The sequence below is a fragment of the Syzygium oleosum genome, unplaced genomic scaffold, assembly GCF_021117445.2.
Source record: "Syzygium oleosum isolate NSW1041296 unplaced genomic scaffold, Sole_v2.1 Sole_v2.02, whole genome shotgun sequence".
In the NCBI taxonomy this organism is placed as follows: Eukaryota; Viridiplantae; Streptophyta; class Magnoliopsida; order Myrtales; family Myrtaceae; genus Syzygium; species Syzygium oleosum.
Genome location: NW_026607486.1, coordinates 23829207 through 23856240, shown reverse-complemented (window position 1 = coordinate 23856240; position 27034 = coordinate 23829207). Strand labels below are relative to the sequence as shown.

The 27034-nt window shown below is 41.3% G+C and overlaps 4 protein-coding genes across 7 annotated transcripts; 1 reads left to right on the top strand and 3 right to left on the bottom strand.

Moving 5' to 3' along the window:
- Nucleotides 1-3484, bottom strand: LOC115691675 (pentatricopeptide repeat-containing protein At3g53170). Of its 2 annotated transcripts, XR_008815929.1 has the most exons (4): nucleotides 2878-3484; nucleotides 1183-2278; nucleotides 412-530; nucleotides 1-308 (listed from the first exon to the last, which is right to left on the bottom strand). XR_008815929.1 is itself a non-coding variant. In XM_030618381.2 (3 exons), exons 1-3 carry the CDS (start codon nucleotides 3214-3216, stop codon nucleotides 508-510), a joined length of 1458 nt encoding a protein of 485 aa, XP_030474241.1. In that variant the 5' UTR covers nucleotides 3217-3484; the 3' UTR covers nucleotides 1-507. The 2 variants fall into 2 exon arrangements, 1 of the variants encoding a protein (XP_030474241.1); XM_030618381.2 differs by having other exon boundaries at nucleotides 1-530.
- A 4294-nt stretch (nucleotides 3485-7778) lies between these two features.
- On the top strand, nucleotides 7779-8449 carry LOC115691683 (uncharacterized). Its single transcript, XM_030618394.2, has one exon. It carries the CDS (start codon nucleotides 8023-8025, stop codon nucleotides 8284-8286), a length of 264 nt encoding a protein of 87 aa, XP_030474254.1. The 5' UTR covers nucleotides 7779-8022; the 3' UTR covers nucleotides 8287-8449.
- A 2995-nt stretch (nucleotides 8450-11444) lies between these two features.
- LOC115691685 (cycloartenol-C-24-methyltransferase-like) lies at nucleotides 11445-18543 on the bottom strand. The gene is made up of 10 exons (XM_056308157.1): nucleotides 18461-18543; nucleotides 16347-16431; nucleotides 16185-16240; nucleotides 15678-15732; nucleotides 15561-15608; nucleotides 15300-15383; nucleotides 12956-13039; nucleotides 12726-12851; nucleotides 12478-12575; nucleotides 11445-12107 (listed from the first exon to the last, which is right to left on the bottom strand). Exons 1-10 carry the CDS (start codon nucleotides 18541-18543, stop codon nucleotides 12023-12025), a joined length of 804 nt encoding a protein of 267 aa, XP_056164132.1. The 3' UTR covers nucleotides 11445-12022.
- Nucleotides 18544-20126: 1583 nt separating this feature from the next.
- On the bottom strand, nucleotides 20127-25530 carry LOC115691679 (cycloartenol-C-24-methyltransferase). Of its 3 annotated transcripts, none has more exons than XM_030618387.2 (14): nucleotides 25372-25530; nucleotides 25146-25247; nucleotides 23212-23278; nucleotides 23001-23074; nucleotides 22804-22888; nucleotides 22642-22697; nucleotides 22166-22220; nucleotides 22040-22087; nucleotides 21689-21772; nucleotides 21463-21579; nucleotides 21282-21365; nucleotides 21069-21194; nucleotides 20819-20916; nucleotides 20127-20515 (listed from the first exon to the last, which is right to left on the bottom strand). In XM_030618387.2, the coding sequence occupies exons 2-14, from the start codon at nucleotides 25226-25228 to the stop codon at nucleotides 20452-20454; spliced, it is 1041 nt and encodes a 346-aa protein (XP_030474247.1). In that variant the 5' UTR covers nucleotides 25229-25247; nucleotides 25372-25530; the 3' UTR covers nucleotides 20127-20451. The 3 variants fall into 3 exon arrangements, with proteins under 3 accessions (XP_030474247.1, XP_056164551.1, XP_056164552.1); XM_056308576.1 differs by having other exon boundaries at nucleotides 25366-25514; XM_056308577.1 differs by lacking the exons at nucleotides 25146-25247; nucleotides 25372-25530 and adding an exon at nucleotides 25283-25301.
- Between the last annotated feature and the right edge of the window lie 1504 nt (nucleotides 25531-27034).

The window sequence follows — 27034 nt, the reverse complement described above, 5'->3', positions numbered from 1 at the left end:
TTTGGTGTTCTTATTTTGAAAAATGGAAATTCAGTGCTGAGGTCCCCATGATAGAACAAAAAATAGAATATCCACAAGAAGTAACTTTACCAAATTGTACCCAACAAACCCAGCAGCATTTCAAGGCCTCCGAAAAATCTAGCGAAGCTGTCTTAGTAACAGTTTGCACCTTATAAATTATCTTAACTCCTCCAGATGAAACTTTCTTGCAATCTTGCTGAGCCAACTGACATCCCCAGGTTGGTGGCCCGGATGGGGTTGAGGTGAGCTTGGACTTCATGGACACTGAAGCTAATCTAAAGACAATCCTGCATTGGGAGACTTGTAATTTTGGAACTTGATAAAATTCTGATTGTTATATACTCTGTGATAGTATAATCTCCAAAACAGAAAAGGTATAACAAACATTACAGATAATCTCAGAACCAAGTAATCAGCGAATTATGCTTTGAGAATCTTGAACATTCTAGTCCTCCATCAATTGAGATCCGTTCCACATCAACAATGCTAGCATCCAATCAACTTCAAGCCTGAGCAGAAACCAAATATAATTTAAGCAACTCTCAAGTAGCATGCTATAAATAAAGTGAATTTCACTCTCACTGGTCAGAAACTAAAGCAATTAGCAGAGAGCGAACAAACGTGCTTGCCGCAAATAGCAGCACACTCAGGAGAGACAATAAAATCTTAAGGATGTTTAGTTAAAAGCATCCTTTTGCCGTTATATACCCCAGATAACATCACATGAAACTTAAGAATCTCATGCTGTAAATCCTGATTCATCAGCATAGTTTCATTCTTGGACTCTAATGAGTGAGGTCCTACATAGTATAATGATTCTGTGACTGACCGATTGTTGTGAATAACGTATCAAAGCCACTTTGTTTGCTTGATCCAGATTATCAGTATTTTTGCTATTAGCATCAGTATTTTGCTGGTTATCAGTTAAAATCACTACACTGAGCAGGAGATATGGAGTAAGCATGCAAGGTTGGAGCATATTACATTGACTAATGGGGTGTATACAAAACAACCTCTCTGATACCCTAGAGTGAGAAGTGTGACAACTTCCCATCCAGTGCAAGAAATTGAACATTACATGAGGTTTTGCAATGAACATGAAGGAAGAGTACAAATTTACAAATAGATAGACGGTTACAAAGCTACTTGACATCAAGATACCTGGATGGTCCTTGGTTCTTATTATGTTGTTCTCCAAATCTTCAGCAACCTCAGTCATGCCTAGGGCATTGTATGTTTGGATCATGGTAGCATAGGTGATAGTATCAGGTGAGCAATTTCTCTCTTTCATCAACAAGAACAATTCCCTCATCTTTTCAATGTCGCCAGCCTGACCATATGCACTAATGATGCAGTTGAAAAAAGGAGTATCCAGCACCACATCAGAATTATCGACTTGCCTCAAGATCGAGTCCACCTTCATGATCAGTCCAGATTTACTGTATGCACTAACCAGAGAGCAGTACGTGACAGGGGTAGGCTTCATTCCTCGATGCTTCATTTTCTTGAAGTATTCTTCCATCTTTTCCACATCGCCAGCTTTTCCATAGATATCAATTATTGCATTATAGGTTGTAGTTGTAGGGGAACAGAACCTTTTCTCCATATAATAAAAAACAGAACTCATCTTCTCATAGAGCCCTGCCTTCCCATATGATCCAATCAGGGTATTGAATGTAATAATATCAGGCCTTATACCCATAAGTTGAAATTCCTCATACCACTTCTCCATCTTATCAATCTGTCCGCTCTTTCCATAAGCCCCCACGACCGAATTAAGAGTAAAAACATCAGGAAGACAGGATCCACTGTCAATCATGTCTGTCAATGACTTCTCCATCTGTTCAAACATTTCAGCCTTGCCATATCCATCGACCATAGTATTGTATGTGACGATGCTGCAACTTATTCCAAGATATGACATCTCAGAAAGTATTTGTTCAATCAGATCGAACTGACGGAACTTCATGCAACAATTCACGAGAATAGAGTACGTGTACACGTCGGGTTTACAATCTGAGACAGACTTCATTGCTTCTAGAGTAGATAATGCCTCGTCAATTCGGCCACTATGACCATAAGCACTGACTAGAGCCGTATAAACATCGAGAGTAGGTTTAAGCCCTTCCACCAGCATAAGCTCGAAAAGCAAACCTGCCTGCTCAGGCTGCCGGCACTTGCCAAGCATCATCAGAAGCTTTGTGTACGTTTGGCATCTTGGCTCATACCAGTGCTGCTTACGAAGAAGGCCGAATATCTGGAAAAAGGGCATTAAATGCTTTGAGAGTTACAATAGATTTAAACAGGCTACCTATATGGAAACAAGAAATAGAGTTGCATCAGCAAATTACTAGCTCTGACATTGACAATCTGGTAATGATGCTAGTTAATGGTGTTACTCTACTTCCTAAAGTTCTCATTCCATTGCTAGATGAGACAGCTCAAGACATTCAGCTCTCTGAGTAATCTATAGTAATGTCATAACTACGTAAACTGAAAAAGGAAACTAACACGAATGAACGCACAACCAATGATCAGGAGCTATACATAGTTACTTGCAGTACAGTCTTCACTATTTGTGTACACAATTCACATATGAATGTTAAATAGAGATTGAATCTCCGGTTCTATATGCTTCTGCTCCAAATACCAAAGCTCGATACGTATTTCAAGTCTCACTTTCACTTCTCCAACTTGATAAAGCTACCTCGGGAACAAAATGGATCATAAACTTAATGTGGCTCAACAATAAATACCCTAGCACACGACAAGACAATGAAAAGAATTCACCTGAAGCCAGTACAAACAAAATGCAGAGAGAAAAAAAAAAAAACAGAGAACGAATCATTCACAAACCTTAAGAGCAGACTCATAACGGTTTTCTCTAATAGCCTCATCCAGGGCCTCCAACACGGCTTTAGGCCACAAATTGTTGTACTTCTTGGAGTTGGCCTTCCTCTCGATCTCCTTGATAGCTGACTCCGTCCTCAGTATCCGAGAAAGATCCTTCTGGGTTTTCCTCTGCAGGCCCACGCTACCCGATGACGAGCTCCGTTTAGATACTTGACATAGTATAAATGATGGGTTCTGAGTGTGGCGAAGCTCACTTCGGAATTTCGTCGAACAACTGGTGGGGGTTGTGGAAACTTGGGATGAGAAGCGCAGGTCAGTGGTGTCTAAGGAGAAAGGTCGCATTTTTTGTGCACCGATGGAGAGGAAGCGTGGTCAGTGAAGGAGGGTGGATGGTGTTAAGGACTTAGGTCCCATGAATGGCGGGGTGGAGCACGAGAGAGGATTGCTCAAGCGAGCAAGATTGCTTGGAATAGAGGATGATCCTTTTCAAGTGAACACATAACGGTACTAACGAGAAAGAGCAGGAAACTTTTCAGGTGCAGCAGCCCCAGGTGTTATCCATACATCCAACAAATTAAAGAGCAGCATCATCAATCCGGTCATTATTCTCCTCTTGATAAATGATAAGCATTTAAGTAGATAATGCTAGACATACTAAAATTTTTTACTAAGGGTGCGTTTGTTTAGCAGAAAATATATAATTTTTAGGTCATTTTCCTTCTAATGAGCTCGAACCTCGCCGGTCTCGGGCGAGACTCCACCTTGCTAGATTTGGCGAGGCTTGAGCTCGCTTGGAGAAAAGAAAAAGGAATAAATAAATAAAAATTCAAATTATAAGAACAAACGTTTCATTAACCAAGGTTTCGAGCCAAAGCTCCGATGACCCTCGCATGGCCTTTGTAGACCCGAGATGAGGGTTAGGACCGGAGCTTGAGCATCAAGGACCCGAGCACAGCCTTTTATGGAACCGAGCTCGAGTGCCAGAGCATTGTGTATGGGCATCGAGGATTCGGACCCAACCTCGATGGACCCGGGCGTGGGCGCCGGGGGCCGGGGGCCTAAGCTCGAGCATCAAGGTCCTGGGCTCGGCCGCTGTAGACCTAATCCTGAACGTGGGGACTTGGGAACCAACTTTAGGGTTTCCGTACCCAAGTATAGAGTTTGGGTTTCAGGCGCCGATACCTAGATATATTTTGGAAAACCTTTTTTGGTTCTTTCAAAGAGAAAATCATTTTCATAAATTTAAGTTTTGGTAGAAAAATCATTTCCGTTGACTAAATTCATTTTCCTAAGCGAATCAAACGTTGAAAAATGAAAAGAAATGTTTTCTCTAAAAATGTTTTCTCCGAAACAAACGGACCCTAAAATTCTTTTGCAAAGGCTCCATTTGTTTTTAGGATCCGTTTATTTTGCGAAAAATAAATGATTTGGAAATTTTTTTTTCTAAGAACAATTGTTTATACCGTTTACAAAAATGAACGAACGAAAAAAACTTTCATTGTTGATGAAAATGGTTAGATATAAATTGTTGACGATGATGAAGTAATTTTCATGGACTAATCATTTTAAGTTATTGTTTTTAGAAAAATATTTTTTAAATTATTTATTTTCCGTGAAGCAAACTGGCTGTGCGGCGATTCTTCAATTGAGCAAGACCTGTATATATTACGTTTTGTTATCGCGTGAGTGGATGAGTCCTGAGTACTTCAACAACAAATATTTCAAGAAGAAAAATTTGACTATATGTCACGGCTAAGTAATGAATAACAACAATGCAAAGTCATACATTAAGTTAAAGGGTTAATACCACAAAAAATCCCAAACTGGTATACCTGTGACAAATTTACTCAAAACTATTTTTTTAACCACAAAAAACTCCAACTTGGTACACCTATGACAATTTTATCCGAACTAATTTTTTGACAACCAAAAACCCAAAACTGGTACACATGTGACAAATTTACTCTCCGTTAGTTTCCATTTAATTTTACTATCAAATTGCTAAGTTTGATGACACGTGATAGTTGACGAGTGTACCAATTTAGGGTTTTATTCCTCTGTTTATCACAAGTTTGCCAATTCATGGTTTTTCTTAATATTAATCCAATTTAATGGAGAGTAAATTTGTCACAAGTGTACCAGTTTTGGATTTTTGGTTATCAAAAAAATTGTTCGGGGTAAATTTGTCACAGGTGTATCAGTTTAGGGTTTTTGGTGGTAAAAAAAATAGTTCAGGATAAATTTTGTCACAGGCGTACCAGTTTAGGGTTTTTGATGGTAAAAAAATTAGTTCGCAGTAAAATTATCACAGGTGTACCAGTTTGGGGTTTTTCGTAGTATTAACCCTAAGTTAAATTAGATTTAAAATATATATATATTTGATTGAAAAAGCATGCGTTACAGAATGTTTCTAATGGTTCATTCGCTATTGAGGGTTTTGTTACCGCTCAATTGATGGTCCAATAAATTGGGCTAGTCATGCTCATGTAGCTGCGCCAATGCCGTCGTTCCTTGACTCACCCACGATTTTGTATCCTTGAGCTTGTTTAGGTAAGAATTCAAGCTCCCCAATGATGAACGTGCTCTTGCCGTGTGAAATGATGACTTTTACGGACAACAACATTAGATGGGAGTTAGGTTTTCTAGGACATGAATATGGTAGGCTATGTTCCTAATCGAGAGATTGGAGAGAGGGGCTCCGAGTGGACAAATAGGGCCGATTTGATCAACCACGCCCCCAAAAGATTTATCGAGTAAATAAACAATGTAAACGTTACCCATAAGCCGAAACAAAATCAACGCCGATGCGATTCGAGCATAAAGGAGAAAAGAAAGGGAGAAAGAAAGAAATATTTCTCGCATGCTATTGCAGCCGAAGATAAAACGATTGGACCAACATTACGTAAGCTCATGAAATTATGAAAAATCAATGGAGATACGATGAGAGGTGATAACTCCGGATTTTTTGGGAAAAGGGTTCGAATCGTCTAAGTTTAATGAATCTCACTATGCTCACGCAACGCGATGGTATTGCTTGTTGAGCGAGAAAGGGGGGTGGCTAGACCGCATGATTCGCTTTTAAACAATTGTCTTTTGCGAGTCGGTTCAATGTCTAATGCGCATAAAGTGATAGTCAATCAATGCTCAGGCCCAAGTAAAAACAAACCATTGTTAAAAAAAAAATTCTAACATGGACGGCGCCATGCGCATGGTGGGGGCGATTCATGCATCACGGAAAGAATAAAACAACAAGTGGTGGAATATTAAAAAATAAAATGATCAACGTAAAAAAAAAATTCAGGAGAAAATTCAAAGTTGAGCGGGGGAGTTGTTACCCGGTGCCGGTCGGTTTGCACCAAAGAAAATAAGAATCTCATGCGGTCGTCCTATGTATGTGTACGCACACAATGCCATTGATTTCAAAACATCGACAATTCAAGTTCCATTCCATAAACGTGTTTCATGAAAGCTAGCAAAATCAATCGGGTGATATAAAGTTAAATTGAAAATTCGTCCGAAAACTGCAAAGTCAAAGCAAAAAAAGGAATAAAAAAAAAACAATAAAAAGCTGGCTAGCGGCAATTCCAGCGAAGACTACGGGAAATGCAGATTTACGAATTCACCCCTGAACAGTAAGCGGTCAATCTGGCTTCCAGAGAGAGCTCTTTAGTCAAAGAGGGGGAAAAGGTCATAATAGTCAAAGAACTCAACAGCGAGCGTTGCCCGTCTCATCGCGGCGACTACCATTCATCCTAGGTTTCGTTCAACGGTTGACGCGGTTCCCCACTTTTTTACTTTGCGTTTTTTGCAGGGAAGCCCTTATACTTCTGAATATTTGCAGTTCTAAGTTTCCGATGGCCCCTGCTGCTGCTGTTCGCCACTTCCTTTCATTTTGAAGGGCCTAGCATCTCGCATATCCTCGAATGTGTGTCCCTCGTCTTCTTCATTGACCGACCTTTAGAGATATTTGCTTTTGCTCTTTGGGTTGCCCACTAGTGTTCCCTTTAGGTGGCTTCGATTCCTTTTCTGATGAAACGAAAATTTGCACAAATTGATCCTTGTTCAATCACCCAAAAACATAGGCACGAATCGAGAAGGAGACCCACCTAGAGAGAGATTCCTCCTTTGTCTTTCGATCTCATCTCTCAAGCACCCTCTTATTCTATTCCTATTGGTGTGCCCGCCCTTCCACCACTTCACCTAATCTAAAATTAATTAAAATCCTATATTCTAGCAAGTGGAAAAAGCATCTCGGCTACGCACCCATTGGGCGGTTTGGTGATACAAATCAAACTCGAAGGAATTATATTAGTTGAAAGTTTTTTTTCGCAAGAATATTTACCTTTTTACAGAGTAAATCTGTACGCTAAAAGTAATAGTTATGTCTCTTCAATCATAAATAATAACAAGGAAATGAAATGATCGATTTATTGAAACATTGATTTCAATTATTAGGAAAAGGAAAATATAATACCTACTTATTCTACTTAGACCCTAGTTAACAATTGTCGGCTTTGGGGTGCTTGTTAAACATATTCGACAATTCCTCCCCATTTGGTCGAGCAACGAGCGCCTCAAGTGCACTTTTTAACCAAACCTTTTCATCTGAAAAATATTCCGGATGCACCTTTTAACTAAATCCGCGAAACAATGACACCTTTCTAGTTGGTGTTTTTTTGCAAATATGAACAAATCTATAGGGGGTGTCGCACGTAACTAATTTGGCAATGACTAATTCAGAGAATTGAGCTGGAAGGACACCCAGGTACGCAAGAATATGCTAAAAACCCAGGGGCACATCTGAAAATTGTCCATCTTACCTAACGGGGAAATTGGGAAAAACGAATGTGAAAAAGGACAGATCAGCAATTGCTGTAATTGTTTGTTATATATGGCACCGCTCAACCACACGCCAGCTCCCACAAGCGCCTCCCCATCTTGGATTCCCATTTTCATGGGCGTTCACGTTGGGGACGTTTTCTAAGCATTCCTCGTTCCTGCAACTTCCTCCCTCCTTTTCCCTTTCGATCTTCTTCCTCTTTCCCTCCTCCTCTCTGATCTTGATCTTCGTTTCCGTTCCGTAGATCTCAGGAAGTGGGAAGAGAAGAGGGGTGGAAGTTTTGTTGTTCTTTGGAGGGTGTGATTGAGATGGGGAAGTACGTGGAGATGCTGGATGCAGGTGTGAGGATCGCCGCGAGGTTCCATTCCCACTGCCCCCAGACCGCCCGCTTGTACTACCACCCGCCCGTCAACGCCGACGACCCCCACCACCACCACGACGGCGGCGACCCCCCTCACCACCACCTCAGCGGCGTAGGCGGCGCGAAGGGCGCCCCGGCCCAGATGCGCCCGTGCGGCCGCGGGGCGTTCGGCGGGGTGGACACCGCGGAGTTCATTCTTTATTCCGTTTGATTGGATTCTGATTTCGATCTCACAAGCTACTTGTACCACCAAGAAAGAAAAAGGGAAAAAGAGAAAGAAACAAGTCGAATGTTGTCGATGTGTTCTTACATATACTCCTGACCTTTTTGATGATGTGTTTAACTATTGTTGCCAATCCAATCTGTTGTCTGAACTCGTCTGTTGTGGTTTCATTACATGGTTGTTCTTGTTGACCGGTTATTCTGTGCAGTTCCATAACATTAACTGTGTAGTTGAATGGTAGATTGGGCGCGAACCCTTTAAAGCTCGCCCGTCCTTTTACTAGAAATCTACCTTCTTTGTGCACATTAGGGGCCCGTTTGGTAACGTGCCAAATAGTGAAAATTTCTATTCTTTTGTTCCCAGAAATAGTTTGGGAATAGAAATGCGTTTGGTAAACTTTTTGTTCCTTGGCACATTTTTGCGAAAATTTGTGCCGAGAAACAGTTTTGGAAGAGAAACAAGTAAAAAAAAGTTGCTTCTTGTTTCTCGGCACAATTTTGAGAATCAGTTTTTTTCTTTTTTTTCTTTTCTTATTTTTGTGTTGTTCTTCCCTGGGCTGGGCCGGCCGCCGGCGACCGGCCACAGCCCAGGGCCGGCGAGGGCGTCACGGCCCTCGCCGGCCGCCGGCGGAGGCGAGGGTCGCCCTCGCCGGCGAGGGCGAGGGCTGGACCCTCGCCCGGATCAAGCGAGGCCGAGCCTCGCCGTCGGTCAGCGAGGCCGGCGAGGCTCGGCCCCGCCCGATCCGGCGAGGCCGAGCCTCGCTCGTCGCGACCCACCGCGAAGCCGATCTCGCCGTGGCGAGGCCGAGCCTCGCCGTCGCGACCCACCTGGCGAGGTCGGCTTCGGCCGTGTGGTAGCGACGGCGAGGCTCGGCCTCGCCGATCTGGGCAAGGTCGAGCCTCGCCGCCTCTGGGCGAGGCCACCTCGCCCAGGCGGCGAGGGTCCAGCCCTCGCCCTCGCCTCCGCCGGCAGCCGGCGAGGGCCGTGACGCCCTCGCCGGCCCTGGGCTGTGGCCGGTCGCCGGGTAGAAAGAAAAAAAAATTAAACAATTCAAAATATTATTTGGGAACAGAAATTTTGTGTAGTTACCAAACGCATTTATGTTCTTTTCTACTCTAGAAATAGAAATTTTGGACAGTTTATCAAACGCCTTCAAATACTCAGAAATTATTTCCGGGCACAGAATAAAAAAAAAATCATTTCTGTTCAAAAATAACTCTCGGGCACAAAATGGTATTCATGCGCACCCTAAGTATGCAGTCGCCATACCCGCGCTGCAAATCGATAGAAACTTCCAAAACTTCAACCGTACCGACTATAAGAAAAACACCTGCTCATCTATAATTGGACTTGACAGTGGAAAGTGTCCGTGGCCAAGAATTGGACACTTCCTCATCGATAATTCGATAGATATGACGCGAATGCGTGGCGTCTACCGACGGAAGCGTCCATGTCTAGTCCTTGCGTTTCATCAGCCCTATCATCATGAGCACTTTCTGATATGGGTATGCCATTTGGGATGGGTGGTTGGTGGTGGAGACAGCTCGGAAGAGAGGGTCTAGTCGTCTCCACACATCCGAGATTTTTCGCCCATCTTTCGCGCGACTCATTGTTGCGTGAAAAGAGCGGACGAAGACGTCGAGACCCAGTCCACCAAATGGAAAATCACACTTCCTATCGATTCAACTTGGCCCTGTCAAACCATCAATGCAGGAAAATTTCGTGCGCAGAAGAAGCAGCAGCAGAAAGGCCTAGGAAAGCGTGCTGCGGACCGATTCGTATTCAGACTTTTGGCAGCAATACGCAGCGAATGAATGGCATTCTTGGAATGGTCCACAGAAGCAAGCAGGCGCACCAACCATCATCAATGGTTCTGAATTCTCGTGAACATAATAATAGAATCCCTAAAATTCTGAAGAGAATCGAGATCACAGTTGTCAGACGGCTCGAATAAGAAATTCCAAGTGGGTTTATTTCACTTTTTTTATTTTTTAAAGAAAAATATATTTTGTTTTTTCTTTTCTTTTTCATAAATTAGGCAGCAGAATATTTGAGATGTGAAAATTACCTTAGGCAAAAACAACTACGGTACTGGCCCATCGGACAAGATGTTGTTGACCCAGGATCCTCCGAATCTTTATGTGATCTTTATTTTCTTTTCCATTTTTTTTGTCCAAATCTTTTATTATCAGTGGAAATTTCCATGAATTTGTTCTTCATTCACAGTTTCGATATTTATTATTATCTTTTTTTCTTTTTTCTGGTTCCGATCTTCATACTTTTTTTCAAGAAGTTTCCGCTACTTTTTCCTCGAACACGAAAAGGTGCCGTTCACTCTAACTAAAAGATGTGAAAAGTTATAAGTCAAATGTGCTATTTATTTTTAAATTCCAATTTCGTAGGTTGCGGAAAAGAAAAGAACCCCCCCAAAAAAAAATATCGTTCCAAATTTCTTTTTCATTTCGAGTGAATTTGTAATTACATGATAATTTTGTATGAAGTCTGGCACTTTTTTCTGGTTTTAGTGGATTAGGATATAGATTTTTTCAATATGTACCATTTTAGTTATTTTTCATTTTTAGACACGAGGTATGAAAAATTAAAACAAACCCCTTCCTATTTCATATGCTTTTCCGAATACTATTTGCAAACTCGAACTCACCGGTCCAAAATCAAAGGTTTAATTCTACCGTTTCTTCTCTCAATCGGGCCTTCTCCTATTGGTAGATTTCTCAAAGAGTTGATAACCGTCCTTTTTTTTTTCTATCAAAGTCTCAAAGTTGCCAACTCTTATATGATTTACGAACTTTTATTTAAGTGACTTACGGGCTTTTTTTCGATTAAGTTACTGACCGGTTTACGAACTCTCATTCTTTATTTTTATTTTATTGTCAACTTTTTTTTATCTATTATTAACATTTATTAACATTTCTTAATTACGTTTTCAATTTACGAACTCTTGTATGAAATTTTTTACCTTAATTTAAATTATTTATAGACATTTCTCCTATTAAGTTGTGGGTTAGTTCTGGATTGTCAATGTGATGCAAGTACTTATTGCACAAATGAGTTGAACATGGAAGTTGTTGAGTTACGCCTCGTTCTGCTCTTTATGTGTCATTTGCTGACTTGTGACAGGAACTCACAACTAACTTGAATCATAGGCAATTGCAGAAATACAAAATGGCCTGCTATAAAGATGGCATAGCCATATCATAATGTAATTAATAACAGACAGAACGTATTATCTAAAGTAAGAAAGGCCATGGCTTTTGATTCTCTGCGATCGGGATGAGCGAAAGATGGCCTGGACCCGCAAAAATCACTCTCATGGTGTTAAAGGGTATATGCTAGAATGGGTGTCGGGTTCGGACGAATCTGTAGTTTCATCTGCGCTGGTGCATTGCGTGTATGGTGTACACTGCAGATGCAGGAAATCTGCAATCTGTTTAACCGCCAAGTAGTGAGAATTACTAGGTACTGCGGCACATACCGTTGCACAAATTAAGAAGCGATACAATGGACATGGTGATCGATGTTTCGCGCGACAAGATGGTTCCTGGAAAAGATCCAACCGCAGCGAACACCATGTCTTAAAGGAGCACAATTCCGACGAGCAACTGAAAAGCGAACTCCACGCACCACACTCTCACACTCAAAATTCAACACAGGCGATAGTGCCATTCTGACTCTGGAAGACACCATTTCTTTGTCATAAGTTCAATTAGCACGATCCCCGCGACATCACTGAACTCTCACACTGAGGCTTCCGACACAAGAAGAAGTACATCGGCATAAAAATTCCTGTCCTGAAGTACATGATTAGCATTAGACTCATCATTAGCACTTATTTCACCAAAGGTTGGACGCAGACTAAATAAAATTCAAGGCTAGCGAATTCAAACAGAGCAGTTTGTTTTAAATCTCTGCGTATGTAAACTGGAATCTACCCTTTAAGAGAATGCAACTGTAATTCTCACTAAAAGCCGCTGGTGTTTTCAGGTTATGACCCTTGAAGTCAGACCTAAACCAGCAATGCAACCCCATAAACCACATCCACAAGCTCTACTGAGTGCAGACACTAATGCCCCATGTGAGTACAGATTTCTCAATTGAGACGTTCTAAAGTAGCTTCGAAAGTAAATTGAGGGGACCGAGATTGAAAATCGGATCGCTCACCTTCCGCCTTTAACTAAGCCCTCCACAGCCCTCTCCAGAACTTTTAGCACCCTTAGGCTTCCTTCTGGGGCTAGCCCCACGCACTCGAGAGACATGACCTATGGTACATCACATGCAAGAATCACTATACTAGAGATAATATGCCGATTGTATTTCGAATATTAAAAGCCACAAGATCAGATTGAATGCTTATGCTTACCTCCCTAAAGCATACTAAATTCAGAAGGTGGCGGCACTAACAAGCTTACCGTGATTCTGGTAATCAAACGCCCGAGAGCCGTTGCGCGGAAGCTACTCAAGGAGAAATGGTTTCTGTCCAGAGTCTGGTACCAAGGGACTGGAGAGCCATCGGCTAAATCTTTCTCCCATATGACCTTCACATCAGCAAACGTCGAGTCATAGGTCGAGAGGAGAGAGCTGAGACTTTTTAGCAGTCGTATTCCACTTTAATGCAAGCAACTTCATAAAAACAGCTTACCTCAAAACCTGCTTGTTTTAAAGCTTCAATGCATTGCACGGTCAGCCGGGTGTCTGGAAGGCCATTTCCTATCTCGATCTCTGCCTGAAACAATTCAGCGCGGTCTTGTTTGCATCATAAACTGAACTCGTTAATGACGCAGCGTTCCGCGAATAATTTAAGCAAAATCTTGCTTAGAGAGAAAAATCTCGAAATTCAATATTGATGATAATAATGTTCTGTCTTCAAAACAAACCCTAAACACCCTTTTATAAGGGTTAAACCTAATTACAATAGGAAACCTAATCATAATAGGAAAGTTACCTAATCTGAATTGGAAACCTAATCAAATAGAAAAGTTACCTAATCTGAATTGGAAAGTTAATAAGCATCAAATAGCAAAATTACAAAAACGACCCTTAAAATTAATACTAAAATAATAGAAAAAAAAACCACCTAATCGCATCACCGTTTCGCTTTCCGTTTGGACTTCTGTTTGTCCAATCGGTCCAGAAATGCACCACTAATAAATTCTACATCATTCTCCTCCACTTGAAGAGAACTCGTCCTCGAGTTAAAATCAGGATCTGGATATAACGGCTCGCAAACCCCTGCTTTCATCTGTGCTTATCTTCCTGATTTCGCCCTGCGTTAAAGCGATTATTGAAACTGCTCTTTTCTACCGAACTGCTCGAACTGCTACCTCAATAATTTTCGTAGCCTCTTCTTCCCCTGTCTTGCTGCATCAATTCTGCCTTCATCGCCATATTCTTGGCTTCAGTTAAATTTCGCAGAAACTGCACTCCAATTTTATCTCGAATGAAGGGTTTTAAACCATCGAGATATCTGGCCACTTGCTGTCCCTCCGTCTCTGATAAATTATTCCGCTCCACCAATCTCATAAATTCGGCCGTATATTCATGCACAGTCCGATTTCCCTGCTGGCAATGTTGATACTGTTGGAACATAATCTGTTCATAATCGGGTGGAAGGAATTCTTGCTTCAACAGCCTTTTCATTCTAGTCCAAGTTCGAACTCTCTCTTTCCCTTCTCGCTCCCTCTTATTCTGCAATCTCTCCCACCATGCAGACGCACCCCCTTTAATCTACAGGCTACTAATCGCACCCTTTTTTCATAAGGGGTTTCCATATAATCGAAAAATCTATCTATATCAGCAAGCCAATCCAGAAATTCTTCTATACCCAGATTACCATTAAAATAAGGGATATCGACTTTCAATTTAAAGTCGTTACCTTCACGATCGTCGTAACGTCGTCTTCCATCTCTCCGATCATATCCTCTTTGAAATCCTCCATGACAACGTCTGCCGCCATAATCAGCACGTTCCTCATCAAAAATTTCAGTTTCTTCTTCTTCTGAACTCTCTGAAAATAGAGGGTTATTCTGCCTGTGGACAAGAACAGGCCTATCAACAGGATCACCGCGAGCAAGATCTGCACCCGGCCTTCTATCGTTCCGCCGATTCCGGTTCACATCAACGGCGAGACCTTCGAATCGTTCTGTTAACTCGTCAAATCATTCTTCGAAACGACGAAGACTTTGATCGAATCGTTGATCCAAGCGTTCCATTAAACGCTGCTCCAAAAGTTGCAACGCGTCGTCCCCAAGGGTTGGGGCTCCAGTCTCCTGAGCATCGTCACGAAGACCACCGCCAGTCGCCATAGGCTCTGATACCACCTGACGCAGCGTTCCGCGAATAATTTAAGCAAAACCTTGCTTAGAGAGAAAAATCTCGAAATTCAATATTGATGATAGTAATATTCTGTCTTCAAAACAAACCCTAAACACCCTTTTATAGGGGTTAAACCTAATTACAATAGGAAACCTAATCATAATAGGAAATTTACCTAATCTGAATTGGAAACCTAATCAAATAGGAAAGTTACTTAATCTGAATTGGAAAGTTAATAAGCATCAAATAGCAAAATTACAAAAACGACCCTTAAAATTAATACTAAAATAATAGAAAAAAAAAACCATCTAATCGCATCACCGTTTCGCTTTCCGTTTGGACTTCTGTTTGTCCAATCGGTCCAGAAACGCACCACTAATAAATTCCGTATCAGTTAAATTGCACATGCTCAATAATATGGATGGATCTCTGTACAACCACCTTAATATCTTGGTGCTTTTGTTGTGTGGATCAAACGAATCGGTCATGCACCACTCGTATGCAGCAAAATACTGCCCAGGCTTTAATACTCTGAAAATCTCTTTGTAACATCCATACTGTCCAGATCAGAGGCAAAAGAAAAGCGAGACAAGCTCGTTAAGTTATGAGTGGTCCTAGCATGTCGACAATCCTCCTGTGCACAACCAACAACATATCTGAAAGTCACATACGACATTGGGTGCATGGCAGGTAGCTTCAATTGCATAAACTGCATCAAAAGTATTGTCGGAGAATGGCATATGCATGAAATCAGCCTGCAGGCATCAGCAAGAAACAATGATTTTCGAGATATTTTCCACCCCATACCATATATTTGTCTTCCAAGTGCGTAGACACAAATTGTGAATATAGGACTCAACATGATGCTAACAGCGTAAGAAACACAAATGGTTGATAAAAGAGTTCCCATTGAAATCGGACATCAGACTTACCTTAACAAATTTGCATGTCTTGTCCACACCTGCAATGCGATTAAGTTCCTATGGAGCAAGCAAACCTGTCAACTGGTGAACTATGATAAATTTGATGTTTTGAAGAGTTGAAGTCACCTCTCCCCTTGTTATCTGGTACTCATTGTTGTTTAATCCTGTAATAGATGTGAAGCTGCGAAGTAGAAAAGGAAGAGTGTCTGTCTACAAGAACAATAATTAAAAACACTAAGCTACTTATCAGATGTATGCACACAAATCTTAGCTCGGGAGTATGTTTATGGACAGATCAGATGAAAGATATTCAGGAGGACGAGGCCACCCCAGTATTAAGCTTCTAACGCATCAACCCACTTCTCTAAGTTGTGCGCGGCCAAATAAATTCAACTACTGTGTTGCAATTACACGTGCATGCACAGTCGCACATCCTAGGCACTGCTAATTCTTTTTTTGGCTCTTCCGAGAAAGAGAAGGTAAGAAGTTATGGCAATTGGTAACATTCTGATTCTTATGGCTCGGTGCCTCAGTTCAGTAAACATATCATCAGAACCGGAAGATCTGATTGCAACTTCGAACATAACCGGAACTATGTCTCCATGATGGGAACAGAGAGAATTATATGTTAACCTGAATCGAGCTATTTCCCTGAGAGGTCCACCAATTCCGCACCCTACATCCAGCATCTATAATGGGAGCGGAAGTAAATAATAATTGTAAAATTACCATTTTAAAACATACAAAATTGTGAAAAAATCTCATGATCTTGTATCCACACTGAGAGGAACAAACCTCGTAACCTGGTTTTAAGGCTAGCTGCGATGCGAGGAAGTGTTCATGTCTCTTCATGCTCTCTTGTTGAGACTCCCCTTTCCATCTGCAGGATCAACAACACAATCAGCGCCATGTATGAAGTAGTACAGGAGTCCGCAGACATGGGCGTGAAATCAAGAGCGCATGGGAAACATACGACCTGCGTGCAAATGGAAGGACTCCCCCCAGCCATACTCATAAAAGCTGGTAACAAGATCATAATATTTTTTGACCTGCAGTTGCATTATGGAGATTGTCTTGGGCGATTAGAAAAGCAATACAAACCAGTAGTTTTAGTCATCCATCACAGGGCTGTTCTACATTCTAAAAGGGCTAGTAAATGAGCTAGCTTTGGTTGAGAGCCAAAAACAAATATTATTGGCTCAGGGGACGCATAGTTATCTTTCTGACACGGGGACAAATGCTGAGACCAGAGTACTGGTTTGGACTTTGGAACATTCACTTACCATGTCACTGTAGTTAGCTTCCTTTCTCCCTCCTCACCTCCATAGCAGACATGATACTTTTCATACCTAAACCAGCAACAAAAAAAAAGAGTCTATTAAGGTCCACGGTGGCTATCGGGCGATTAAAGGACCCTAGGTGTGGGAGCTACAGAATACCAACGTGCTCGGGCATGAAAGGAAATTGCAATTATTTTCTAGTTGACCCGATGGGAACCTGACTTAATATCAACGATCTTACTCGTTGTCACTACCATTGGAGTCAAACTCACTTCAGACTAGATAAATCAGAAAGGTGCCTAGAACAACAGGTAAGGTTGCTCCTGCAGATAGAAGGGATTGGCATCTTTCATTTTGATTGCATTTAGCAATTTAAACAAGTGGATAAAGTTGAGGGACGAAGATCCAGCAAAGGCAAAACATTCAAACAAGATCTTCTGTCTATCTTTCATTGCGTTGCCACGACAGATCTGTGTTGAGTTGTGGGATTATATCTTGAAGCTTCCTGGGAGTTTAAATAGCCTGAATCGCACGAACTCAGGGACCAAAAGGCACTCACTCGCAGTCATTGGCGAAGCCAGAAAAAATTATTCCAACGGACTTGATAAACCTTTCCCATTAGCAAAGATCTCAGGAAATTTACCATAAACAGCCCATCAACTATCTATGGATACGCAAGTTGGAAACAGCAACTTTTGCAATGATTTTCCAACCTACACGATGAGGAAATCGCCCAGACATGTAAACTTGGCGATCCTTTTTACCTTACTCTTTTTCTTAAACGTCACTGTATAAGCTATCAATTGTCAAACTAATCTTCAGAAATTTAAAGATGGTTGACTTTTAACTGTCAATGAAGGGAAGCATTAGCATTAGCTCAAACCTAACCGCTATATCGTTGTCACTTGTTGTCTAATGGTTTCGAAACTTATACTTTCCATAAATCTAGCATCCGCAAAGAACTGGGCAACTACTTGTTGGGAACAAATGTGTTCGGATGCGTGGTGCCCTTTGGCGTGCTATATATAGGTGAGGTAACTGCTTCAGCAGCACCCACGGTCTCCTCCTTGGTCAAAGAATGGAGGGGGTTGAAACGACCAACTAGTGCTTGGGCTGAGGCCCAATCTGTTTGTCACCACTGTTGGAGTTGGCAAATACTTCGGGGACTCTTATTTTTCATACCGGGCACGCCCACGTGAGTTTAGGAAAATCGAAATATGATCCGACGACATGTGACCCCTGTGCACGGAATGCGGGAGCTCGGGGGCAGCGCTCCCGAAACAGGGGTCCCACTGACCGGACAGCGGGCGGGGTTTTTGGCTTATGTTTTAAGCTGACCCATTTGTTGTGGGATTAAAGGAATTCGGATAGGCTTCGGCTTTAGGCCCATTTTAAGTCCTATATATTATACTTGTACGAGAGATCATTGTAACGAGTAGTTGTGATTGTAAAACTTAAATATCATAGTGAAACTCCTTTACAAGACGTAACCCTATTCTGGAGTGAACCTGGGTAAACTCGAGTATCAAATTTTCTATTATCTGTGTGATTGTTCTGATTCGGTTCGGATATAATCCCATCAATCACCATGTCAGCATTTTCAAGAGAAAAAGCAGCGAAGAAGCCTACTTGTTAATCGCAGAGAGGACTTCGCTTTTGTCGATCGTTCCGCCGACGCCCGCTGCCAGATCCAGCGCTCTGGCTTTCGGCATCATTGCCACCACCACCAATAAACTTGCTCTCTCTATGTACCTACCAAAAGCAAGGAGATTCGAAAAAGAATTAGCTCGTTTTGGAGCTTTCTTCGCCCGTGCATCAATTGATACTGCACGGATCAGAAAAATAGTGCAGGAAATAGGTAGGATCAAAGCAGGAACAAGCATTTTTTCAACATTATGCAAAGCAAAGCGAGGGTCTGGAGAGGACAGTGCTAAATGGTGCCAAAACAAGCGTGTTGCCAGTTGTCTAGTATACAACCTGAAGACGAATAAATAACTATCACAAGTTAAAAATGACCCGACGTAGCGCAGCAACACTTGAGATTTTTTTGCTTTTGAAATTCCGAACGTGCCTATCAATCCAAAATAAAAAATATTACAACAACAAACGTGCGTTTGTGGCGAATCCCTGTGGTTGCTTGCGGGCAAGAGTCGAGCAGCGACAGCTCATACCTATGCCAAGATAAGTAAGGTGACTATCTATTTGTCTTCAGGTTGTACATGGGACAACTAATAACATGCTTATTCCGACGCAGATGAACTTTTAAACCCAGAAAAATATGTCTCAGAATGAATGTAAACGTGTGTTTAAATGCTATAAGCCAAGAAGAAGACGTTATTAACGGTCTGTTTGGAGTGAAATTCTTTTTTTTGTTTCTTCCATCCTTTTCTTTCCATTGTAGCTTTTATTTAGAAGACACATAATTGTTCACTGCTCATATTTGAATGTGTTAAGAAAAGATAGGAACGTATGCGACGCATGAGGTATCTTGCTAGATTGAACGTTAACCCACATATAATGCAGGATAAAATAAGACAAAAATCAAGAGATAGGACAACCGGCAACCACGAGTGCTACGATGAGAACTCAGTATGCATCGCCTTGCTTGCTGCTTTAACCCAGTTGCATCAGCACTCAGCAAGAGAAAGGAGGTCTGTTTCCCTAGAAAAGAATACGTTATATTTTGCAGATGAGAGAGGAACGAGCCTTTCCAGTTTACACATGTTATTAAATAGAGATTTTTTTGTCAATTGGCTGAGTCCAAGAGACATGAGAAATTGCCATCTTTTGTTTCCTTCTTCCAGAGTTCATAGTTCAAACTCACAGCTTCGAACAAGCCGGACACTCTTCAGCGAAAGACCGATAGCCAAGGCTTCCTGAAGATGTAATCCCGTTGTGACTTGCAAAACCTAGATTCAAATGCCATCTATTACATTTACGACACCTAAAATAATCCCAAGATATTTTGGGAGTCGTGTGGAAGTGTCATGGAATTTTTCAATGGCGTTGAAGAAGTCCAAAGGATGGCGACCGCTGACGGGTGGATTTTCTTCTCGGCCAACATCTTCAGATACGATTCCCATTACATACGTTAATCGTGTATAATGAGCTATTGAGGGTAAAACTGTCTGATCAGTCGGTCTCTAATGTTAACCAGCGAAAGAGATAACAAGTCTATAATGGTGTTCGAGGGTGTACTAGATTGTGAAGAAACTGCAGGTTCATCGTGAACTATACCGAATTTGAAATATCGCCACATTTGCGAGGTGTCCATGCGATAACCACGGAATTAATGTACAGAAATACATACGGTTCTACTATTACGACACGACCAAATTGACATGGTCATAAATCTGAAGTAGTAGAAAGTTGATTGGTCCATTCGACGACTGGAAAAGATCCAAACTTGGGCTACATCTGATGTAAATTGCTAGCGGCAAGCAAGCATGTTTTAAAAGAACAAACAGAAGGCACTCATACAAGCAACTGAAAAAGCCAAAATGTCGACCAGCAGGCACACTCATGGTCCAATCATCTAAACACATGAAATTCTACCAACTAGTCAGGATCCTGAACGACTCCATTTCTTTGGAATAAGTTAAATTTGCATGATCCCCACATCACTGATTCCCAGATTGGGGCTTCCGGGCCAAGAAGAAGTACATTGGCGTAAAGATTTCTTTCCTGGAGTACATGATCAACGAAAGATTCGTCAGTGCTATGCATTCGACATTGGACATTGGAAGGGTAAAACTTTATAAGCCCATCTAATTCAATCAGAGCAGTCTCTTTTTTCTTTTCTGTGGGGAATAATCAGTAGAAGAACCAGACTCTACCTGTGAGATTATTGAGCAGGCACAAACACAGTGATACCAATTTTTTGATTGTCCGACTACCATGAAAAATTCTAAGAAAGACTACCAACTGAGATATTCCAAAGTAGAATTGACAGGTCATTGAGGAGAACCAGATAATTGAATCCCTCACCTTCCACCTTCAACTAAGCCCTCCGCAGCCTTTTCCAGAAAATCTTGAACCCTTTGGCTTCCTTTAGGGGCTAGGCCCACGTACTCTAGAGCCTTGACCTATGAACGTAAAAATAGTTACATTGCATGCATGATCATCATACACGAAATGATATGCTGAAATTACTTCGAATACTTAAAGCCACAAGATCACATTAGTGTTCAAATTGAAGCACTCCAAAAGCCAAAAGTTCACCATAAATGAACCTTACCATGTTTTTGGTAATCAAACGCCCAACAGCCGTGAGGCGGAAGCTAGTCAAGGAAAAATGAGTTTTATCCAAAGGCAGGTACCAAGGGACAGGAGACTCGGCAGCAAGATCTTTCTCCCATATGACCTTCAGATAAATAACTTCAGGTCGCATGTCCAAATTTTCTATTAGCAGTCATAGTCCACTTTTAACGCAAGATGTGAAAATCCTTACCTCAAAACCTGCTTGTTTTAGAGCTTCAATGCATTGCCCAGTCAACCTGATGTCGGGAAGGCCATCTCCGATCTCAATTTCTGCCTGCAACAGTTCGATACGGTCACATTTGCAGCATAAATGAGCTCATTGGATTATAAATACACAAAAAAAAAATGGAGAAAAAGTAGATCACACCAACCTTTATCTTTTGGTGGTTTTCATTGTTGGGATCAAAGGAATCAGTCATACACCACTCATATGCAGCAAAATACTGACCGGGCTTTAACACTCGGTAAATCTCTTTGTAACACCCATACTGTCGCATCCAGAGAGAGAAAAATCAAGACCAACACATTAATCACATGTAATTCAAGTGCCTGAAAAGCACAGGTGCATAACCAAGAATGAAGCTAAATGTAACATACAGCATCAGGTGCATGGCAGGTAGCTTCAATTGCATAAACAGCATCGAAAGTATCATCAGAAAATGGCATCTTCATAAAATCAGCCTGCATCACCAAGAAACAATGATTGGCAAAGCGTTCTTCCACCATAGCCCTTTTTTGTCTACATGTAATAGTAAATAAACACAGAACCAGATAGAAAACATGACATGACCATAAAAAAGGGGAAAAAAATGGCATAATGTCTGAGGTTCTCCAAGAACTGTTTCAAGTTCTCTCTACCTACTGAAGAATTACCCCAATCACCAAGAAAGAGAAAAGAACTGGTCAAAGCCTCCACTAAAGAAAGATTTCAGTTGGGATTTGACCAACCTTAACAAAGCCGCATGTCTTGTCCACACCTGCAACGCGGTTTAGTTCCTATGGAGCAAGAAAACATGTCAACCTGAAAGAAATAATAAATTCACCACTATCAAAAGGAAAGGAAAATAAAGGCACCTTTCCCCTTGTTATCTGGTACTCATTGTTGTTTAATCCTGTAACAGACGCGGAGCTGTGAAAAGGAGAAGAGAAAATATCAGCCTACAAGAACCACACGGGAAAATAAACTACTTGTCAGATGTATGCACGCAACTCTTAGCTCAGCGGTTTGTATCTCTAAGGAACAGACGAGAGATATTTACAACGATGAGACCAGCTGTTCAGCTTCAGTTCGCACCACTCAACTTTGCATTACGCACAGTACACTAAAGTTGATAGACAGAACAGTAAAATGTGCACGCATGGTTGCACGCACTAGACACCGCTAGTTCCTTACTAAGGAAAAGAAGATGAAAGAGTCATGGTAACACTCTTACGCCTCTCTTTGTTCAGTGGACAGTTCATCCGCGCCAGAGAGAAAGAGATTATAATTGTAACTTTCACCATAACCTGAACAATGGCACCATGATGGGACATAGAGTTTTAAGTCTGACCTGAATCGAGCTATTTCCCTAAGCGGTCCACCAATTCCACACCCTATGTCCAGCACCTGTAACGGGAGGGAAAGAAAGTAAGAAACTCAAATCACCGTTGGAACCAAATAAACGGTTGTATCAAAATATTATGATCAACTATCCACATTGAGAGGAATAAACCTTCTGTCCGGGTTTTAAGCCTAGCTGTAATGCAAGAAAGTGTTCATGTCTCTTAATGCTCTCTCGTAGAGACTCCCCTTTCCATCTGGAGGGTTCAAGACAATCAGCAGAATTAGCATTTACTAGTCGTTCAAGCACAAGGCTCCACAGATAACAAATGAAATGGAAGCGGAATCAAGAGCAAATGGCAATACCACCTGTGGGCAAAATGGAAAGATTCTCCCCAGCCAAACTCATAAAAGCTGGTAACAAGATCGTAATATTTATTCACCTGAAGTTGCATTTGTAGAGAGCGTCAGCATTAGAAATCAAATCGACCAGTAATTTTAATCATTTAGCAAGGCTGCGTTGCAATCTACAAAGCAAGTGTATGGTGAGGCATGAAAGCAGCAATGGATGATATGTTACCATGTCACTATAGTTAGCTTTCCTTTCTTCCTCCTCACCTCCATAACAGACATGATACTTCTCATACCTAAACCAGCAGAAAAAATTATTTATTCGACCATGGTCATCAAGAGGTTTAGGGACTAACTGTAGGCGAATGCATGATATCTCTTGTCTTGGAAATTCTCCAAAGTGAAAATGTTAAGAGAAATTGCTCAGGTATGTAAAGATATTTCGATTTTCTAGTTTTCGTTAAATAGTTAATACCAGGAAATAATACCAAATTTTTAGCAGGCACGTCCCTAGAACAGGGACAGGCGCAGCTGCGACATGAAGTACATGGTCATCATACGCAAACTAAAAAGGCTTCCACAAGAACATGAGTTGCTTTCTTTTACTTTTTATCACATCTTGGATTCAAGTAACATCATTACTCAAGTAAATATTGCATATGATCTCTCAAATTATATATCAGGGCATGTCTAGATATTAGAATGCCACCATTGACATTTGACATCATCTCAGAAAAAATTTAAACCTTAAGCATTCTGATTTGATCTCAATAAATGGATGCTAAACTTTCGCTTGATGTCCCCCTTCTTTTCCTTTTATCATCAAGCCTCCTCTTTCAGTCCTGTAACCAGCAACCTCTAGTTTCTCTCTATAGGCTTCTTTATGAAACACTTCCAAATGCTAAGCTCTATATACTTCTCTATCTCTATCCCTTAAATGTAAGTTTTGTCTCACTGATTCTCTAGACTTAATGTCTAGTCTATCAATTATCCAAGAAAAAAAAAAAGGTACCTTTCAATGTCCATAAAACATGCAGGTACAGTTTGTCTCTGGTTACGCAAATCATTCATGAAAAAAGTGCATTTTTTTTTATGTCCAGCGATCTGGAGATTAAAGCAGTCCTTCTGTTTTCAGTGCATCAAATCAATTTATTAAACAGCCGAAAGGTTGCTAATTAAGACAGCTTTTGGAATGACAAAAGAAGTCGAGAGACAGATCTAACAAGGCAATAACATTCAAGAAAAACCCTTTCTGTCACTCATCACATTGCCACAGTTCTAAGTTTCTCAGGCTAGTGCAAATTTGTGAATCTTCAATCATTCTGCAAGCTAGCCTAAAAGGGGAAAAGAGGACAAAGATTCTTCTTTCGTTAAAAACCTTGGTCATAGTTAGATAAGAATTAGAATACTTATACTTATTTACATCAGTACATACAAAGGGATCAACGTGGACTCGAGTTGCCAGTGGATAGAATTGATATACAAAGGGCCAATTCTTTTTTTTTCGCTAAAACCCAAGGGAGGCGTGCGTTTTATTATCTGTGTATTGCTAAGTTGAATGTGATGCTTCAATAACACAGAAGGTCTTGTGTCTTAATCAACTGCGTCCACTCATGGTGGATGAATCTCTTCAAGTGAGATCGAGGAGCATAAAATCACTCTTCCCACGACCACAACCAAGAAAGCCGCTTGCCCAAGAAATTTGTGGTCTTGTATTCTTGATGATGTAATTCGATGCGATGAATGAATAGCTTCATGTTTTTCTCTCCAAAAAGAAAAAGGTTAAAAAAAAAAACAGGAAGCCACGCGTCCAGAAGACTAGAGAGGGACGGAATCTGAACCATCGCCATCCATATGACAATCAATTTCAATTGCTTCATCTTCACTCCTCACCGTCCACCAATCCAAAAGAAACGAAAAAAATTAGACGTCAGCACACAAGCACCCACGTGCTCAGATCGAAGGAAGCGCATCATGTATGCATAGAGGAGGAACAGATTATTTTCTGCGTCCGAACCTTGCATGAATCGAAGCAATCAGATCATCAAAGTATTAAGTGTAAAAGGAAGAAAAAACAGAGGATAAAGCCTCGCCGCAGACAGAGACAGAGAGCACAATTTCACCGGGCACTTTGAACAGAAAAACCAAGAAACGCCGACGTACTGGTCAACGGCGGACAGGACTTCGCTCTTGTCCATCTTCCCGCCGAGGCCCGTCGCCAGATCCAGCGCTCCCGCTTTCGACATTGTGCCCACCACCAAGAATCTACCAAAAGAGCGAAGAGAGAGAAAAGTCAAGACCTTTATGGCTTCGCCGCGCAACAAAAGACGCGACGATGCCAACCCAGATGCCCGAGACAGGTCGCAGATTCAGAGGGATGAACAATTACGAGAGCAATGCGGGAGGGGGATCGGCTTCAGAACCCTAAAACGAGGAGAGAAGCAGAAGAAGAAGAAGCAGCTCAGGTGCTAAAAATGAGACACCATCTTCCCAATATACACCATGAAGTCGACGCCAGACACATGTTAATTGGCCCCCACCGATAAAAAAGTAATCTTTCCTTTGAATTACTTGAGATTTCTTTTCCTCCTCCTGCCTTAAATTCAGGATGTCCGTTCCCCGGACATGTGTCACGTGACATTCCCCCGTAGATTCCCTAGTTTTCATGATTGGTCATTAAGGAGGCAATAGTACATATCAATTTCATGAACTAAGTAAGCGTAAACCAAACACGAAATCAATAATCGAATTGAAATATTTATCTACCCATTCTACAGGGGTCGTGTCCATATTTCGTGACATGTCGATTTTGAGACGGCGACGAGTAATTTTCTGATTTTGGGGGGGAGGGAGGGAAAAGTTTTAATTTTTTTTCATTGGTGTTCATATTTTATAAGCACAAAAACAAACAGGGGGGGCAGGGGGGGAATCCCCAGGGCGATTGCCGGGTAGGCACGTGCAGCGACAGCCAGTCGCGTGCCTATGGGCAGATTTTATCTTCTTCTTTTTTTGGGCTTTTTATTTCCGGTGACGGGGTTCTATCTTAGGGTGGAGGGAGGTGACTAAATTTGTAACGTAGAAGAAATGAGTGACGAGCGTTCAAGTAAAGAAAAAAAAAGGCAAACTGCTAAAAGTGGAGCGATGCTCCGAGAAATGATGCCTGTCGATGTCAGGCTAGGACAAGAAGAGCGTTAAAGAAAAGAAGGGGCAAAAGATTCGACGGGTCCACGTGCTCTAGCGTCGTTATTAGTGGACCTTCCGGATCAGTTGATGCATTTTGCTTTGGCAGCCCGTTCCCACTTACTTTGATAATCAACATCTTTATCGTGTATGCACACTAATGTTTTCAAAAGGATAATAAACAAACGCCTAGTGCCCAATACCAATTCGATTGCCAATAGACCTGTGGATCAATTTGGGTCGAGTCGAAAATGGCCTGACCCAACTAAACCCGTTTCACCCGCTTTCGACTCATTTCAATGTAATGCAAATCTAATGACCCGTACCCGATTCAATCCATATTACTAAAACACTTTCATAATTAATTAAATATAGGAAAACTTCACCTAAATAGAGGTGAGAGTGCGAAGTGAGTAGGGTCCAGATCAATTAAGGGTGAGAAAGAATGAAGAGAAAAGTCATGGAGGTTGATTGGGTATAAATAAGTGACAAACCCATTTAACACCAATATTATGTTTTGACCCATTTATAACCCATTTACTAAATATGATTAACACATATAACAACTCAGCCCATTATAAAAAAAAATATGTCTATGACCCATTTTGATGCCAACCACCACCATTAACTAAGCTTGAAATCCTCCATCAAATATGTCTCATATTTTGTAGTGGTGGACAGCGCAGAAAAAGGGACGCATTTTTTCTTTGGATCTTGCCACGTCGTCCTTCTTTGCCCATCAGCAGAGCACCCACCTCGGGAAAAAATCTCAGAAAAGTCATAAATCATAAACCTATTACATTAGTACCAATTTAGTCATAAACTTTTTTTTATATCAATTCGGTCCTAAACCTTTTTGTCTTTGTGCTAAT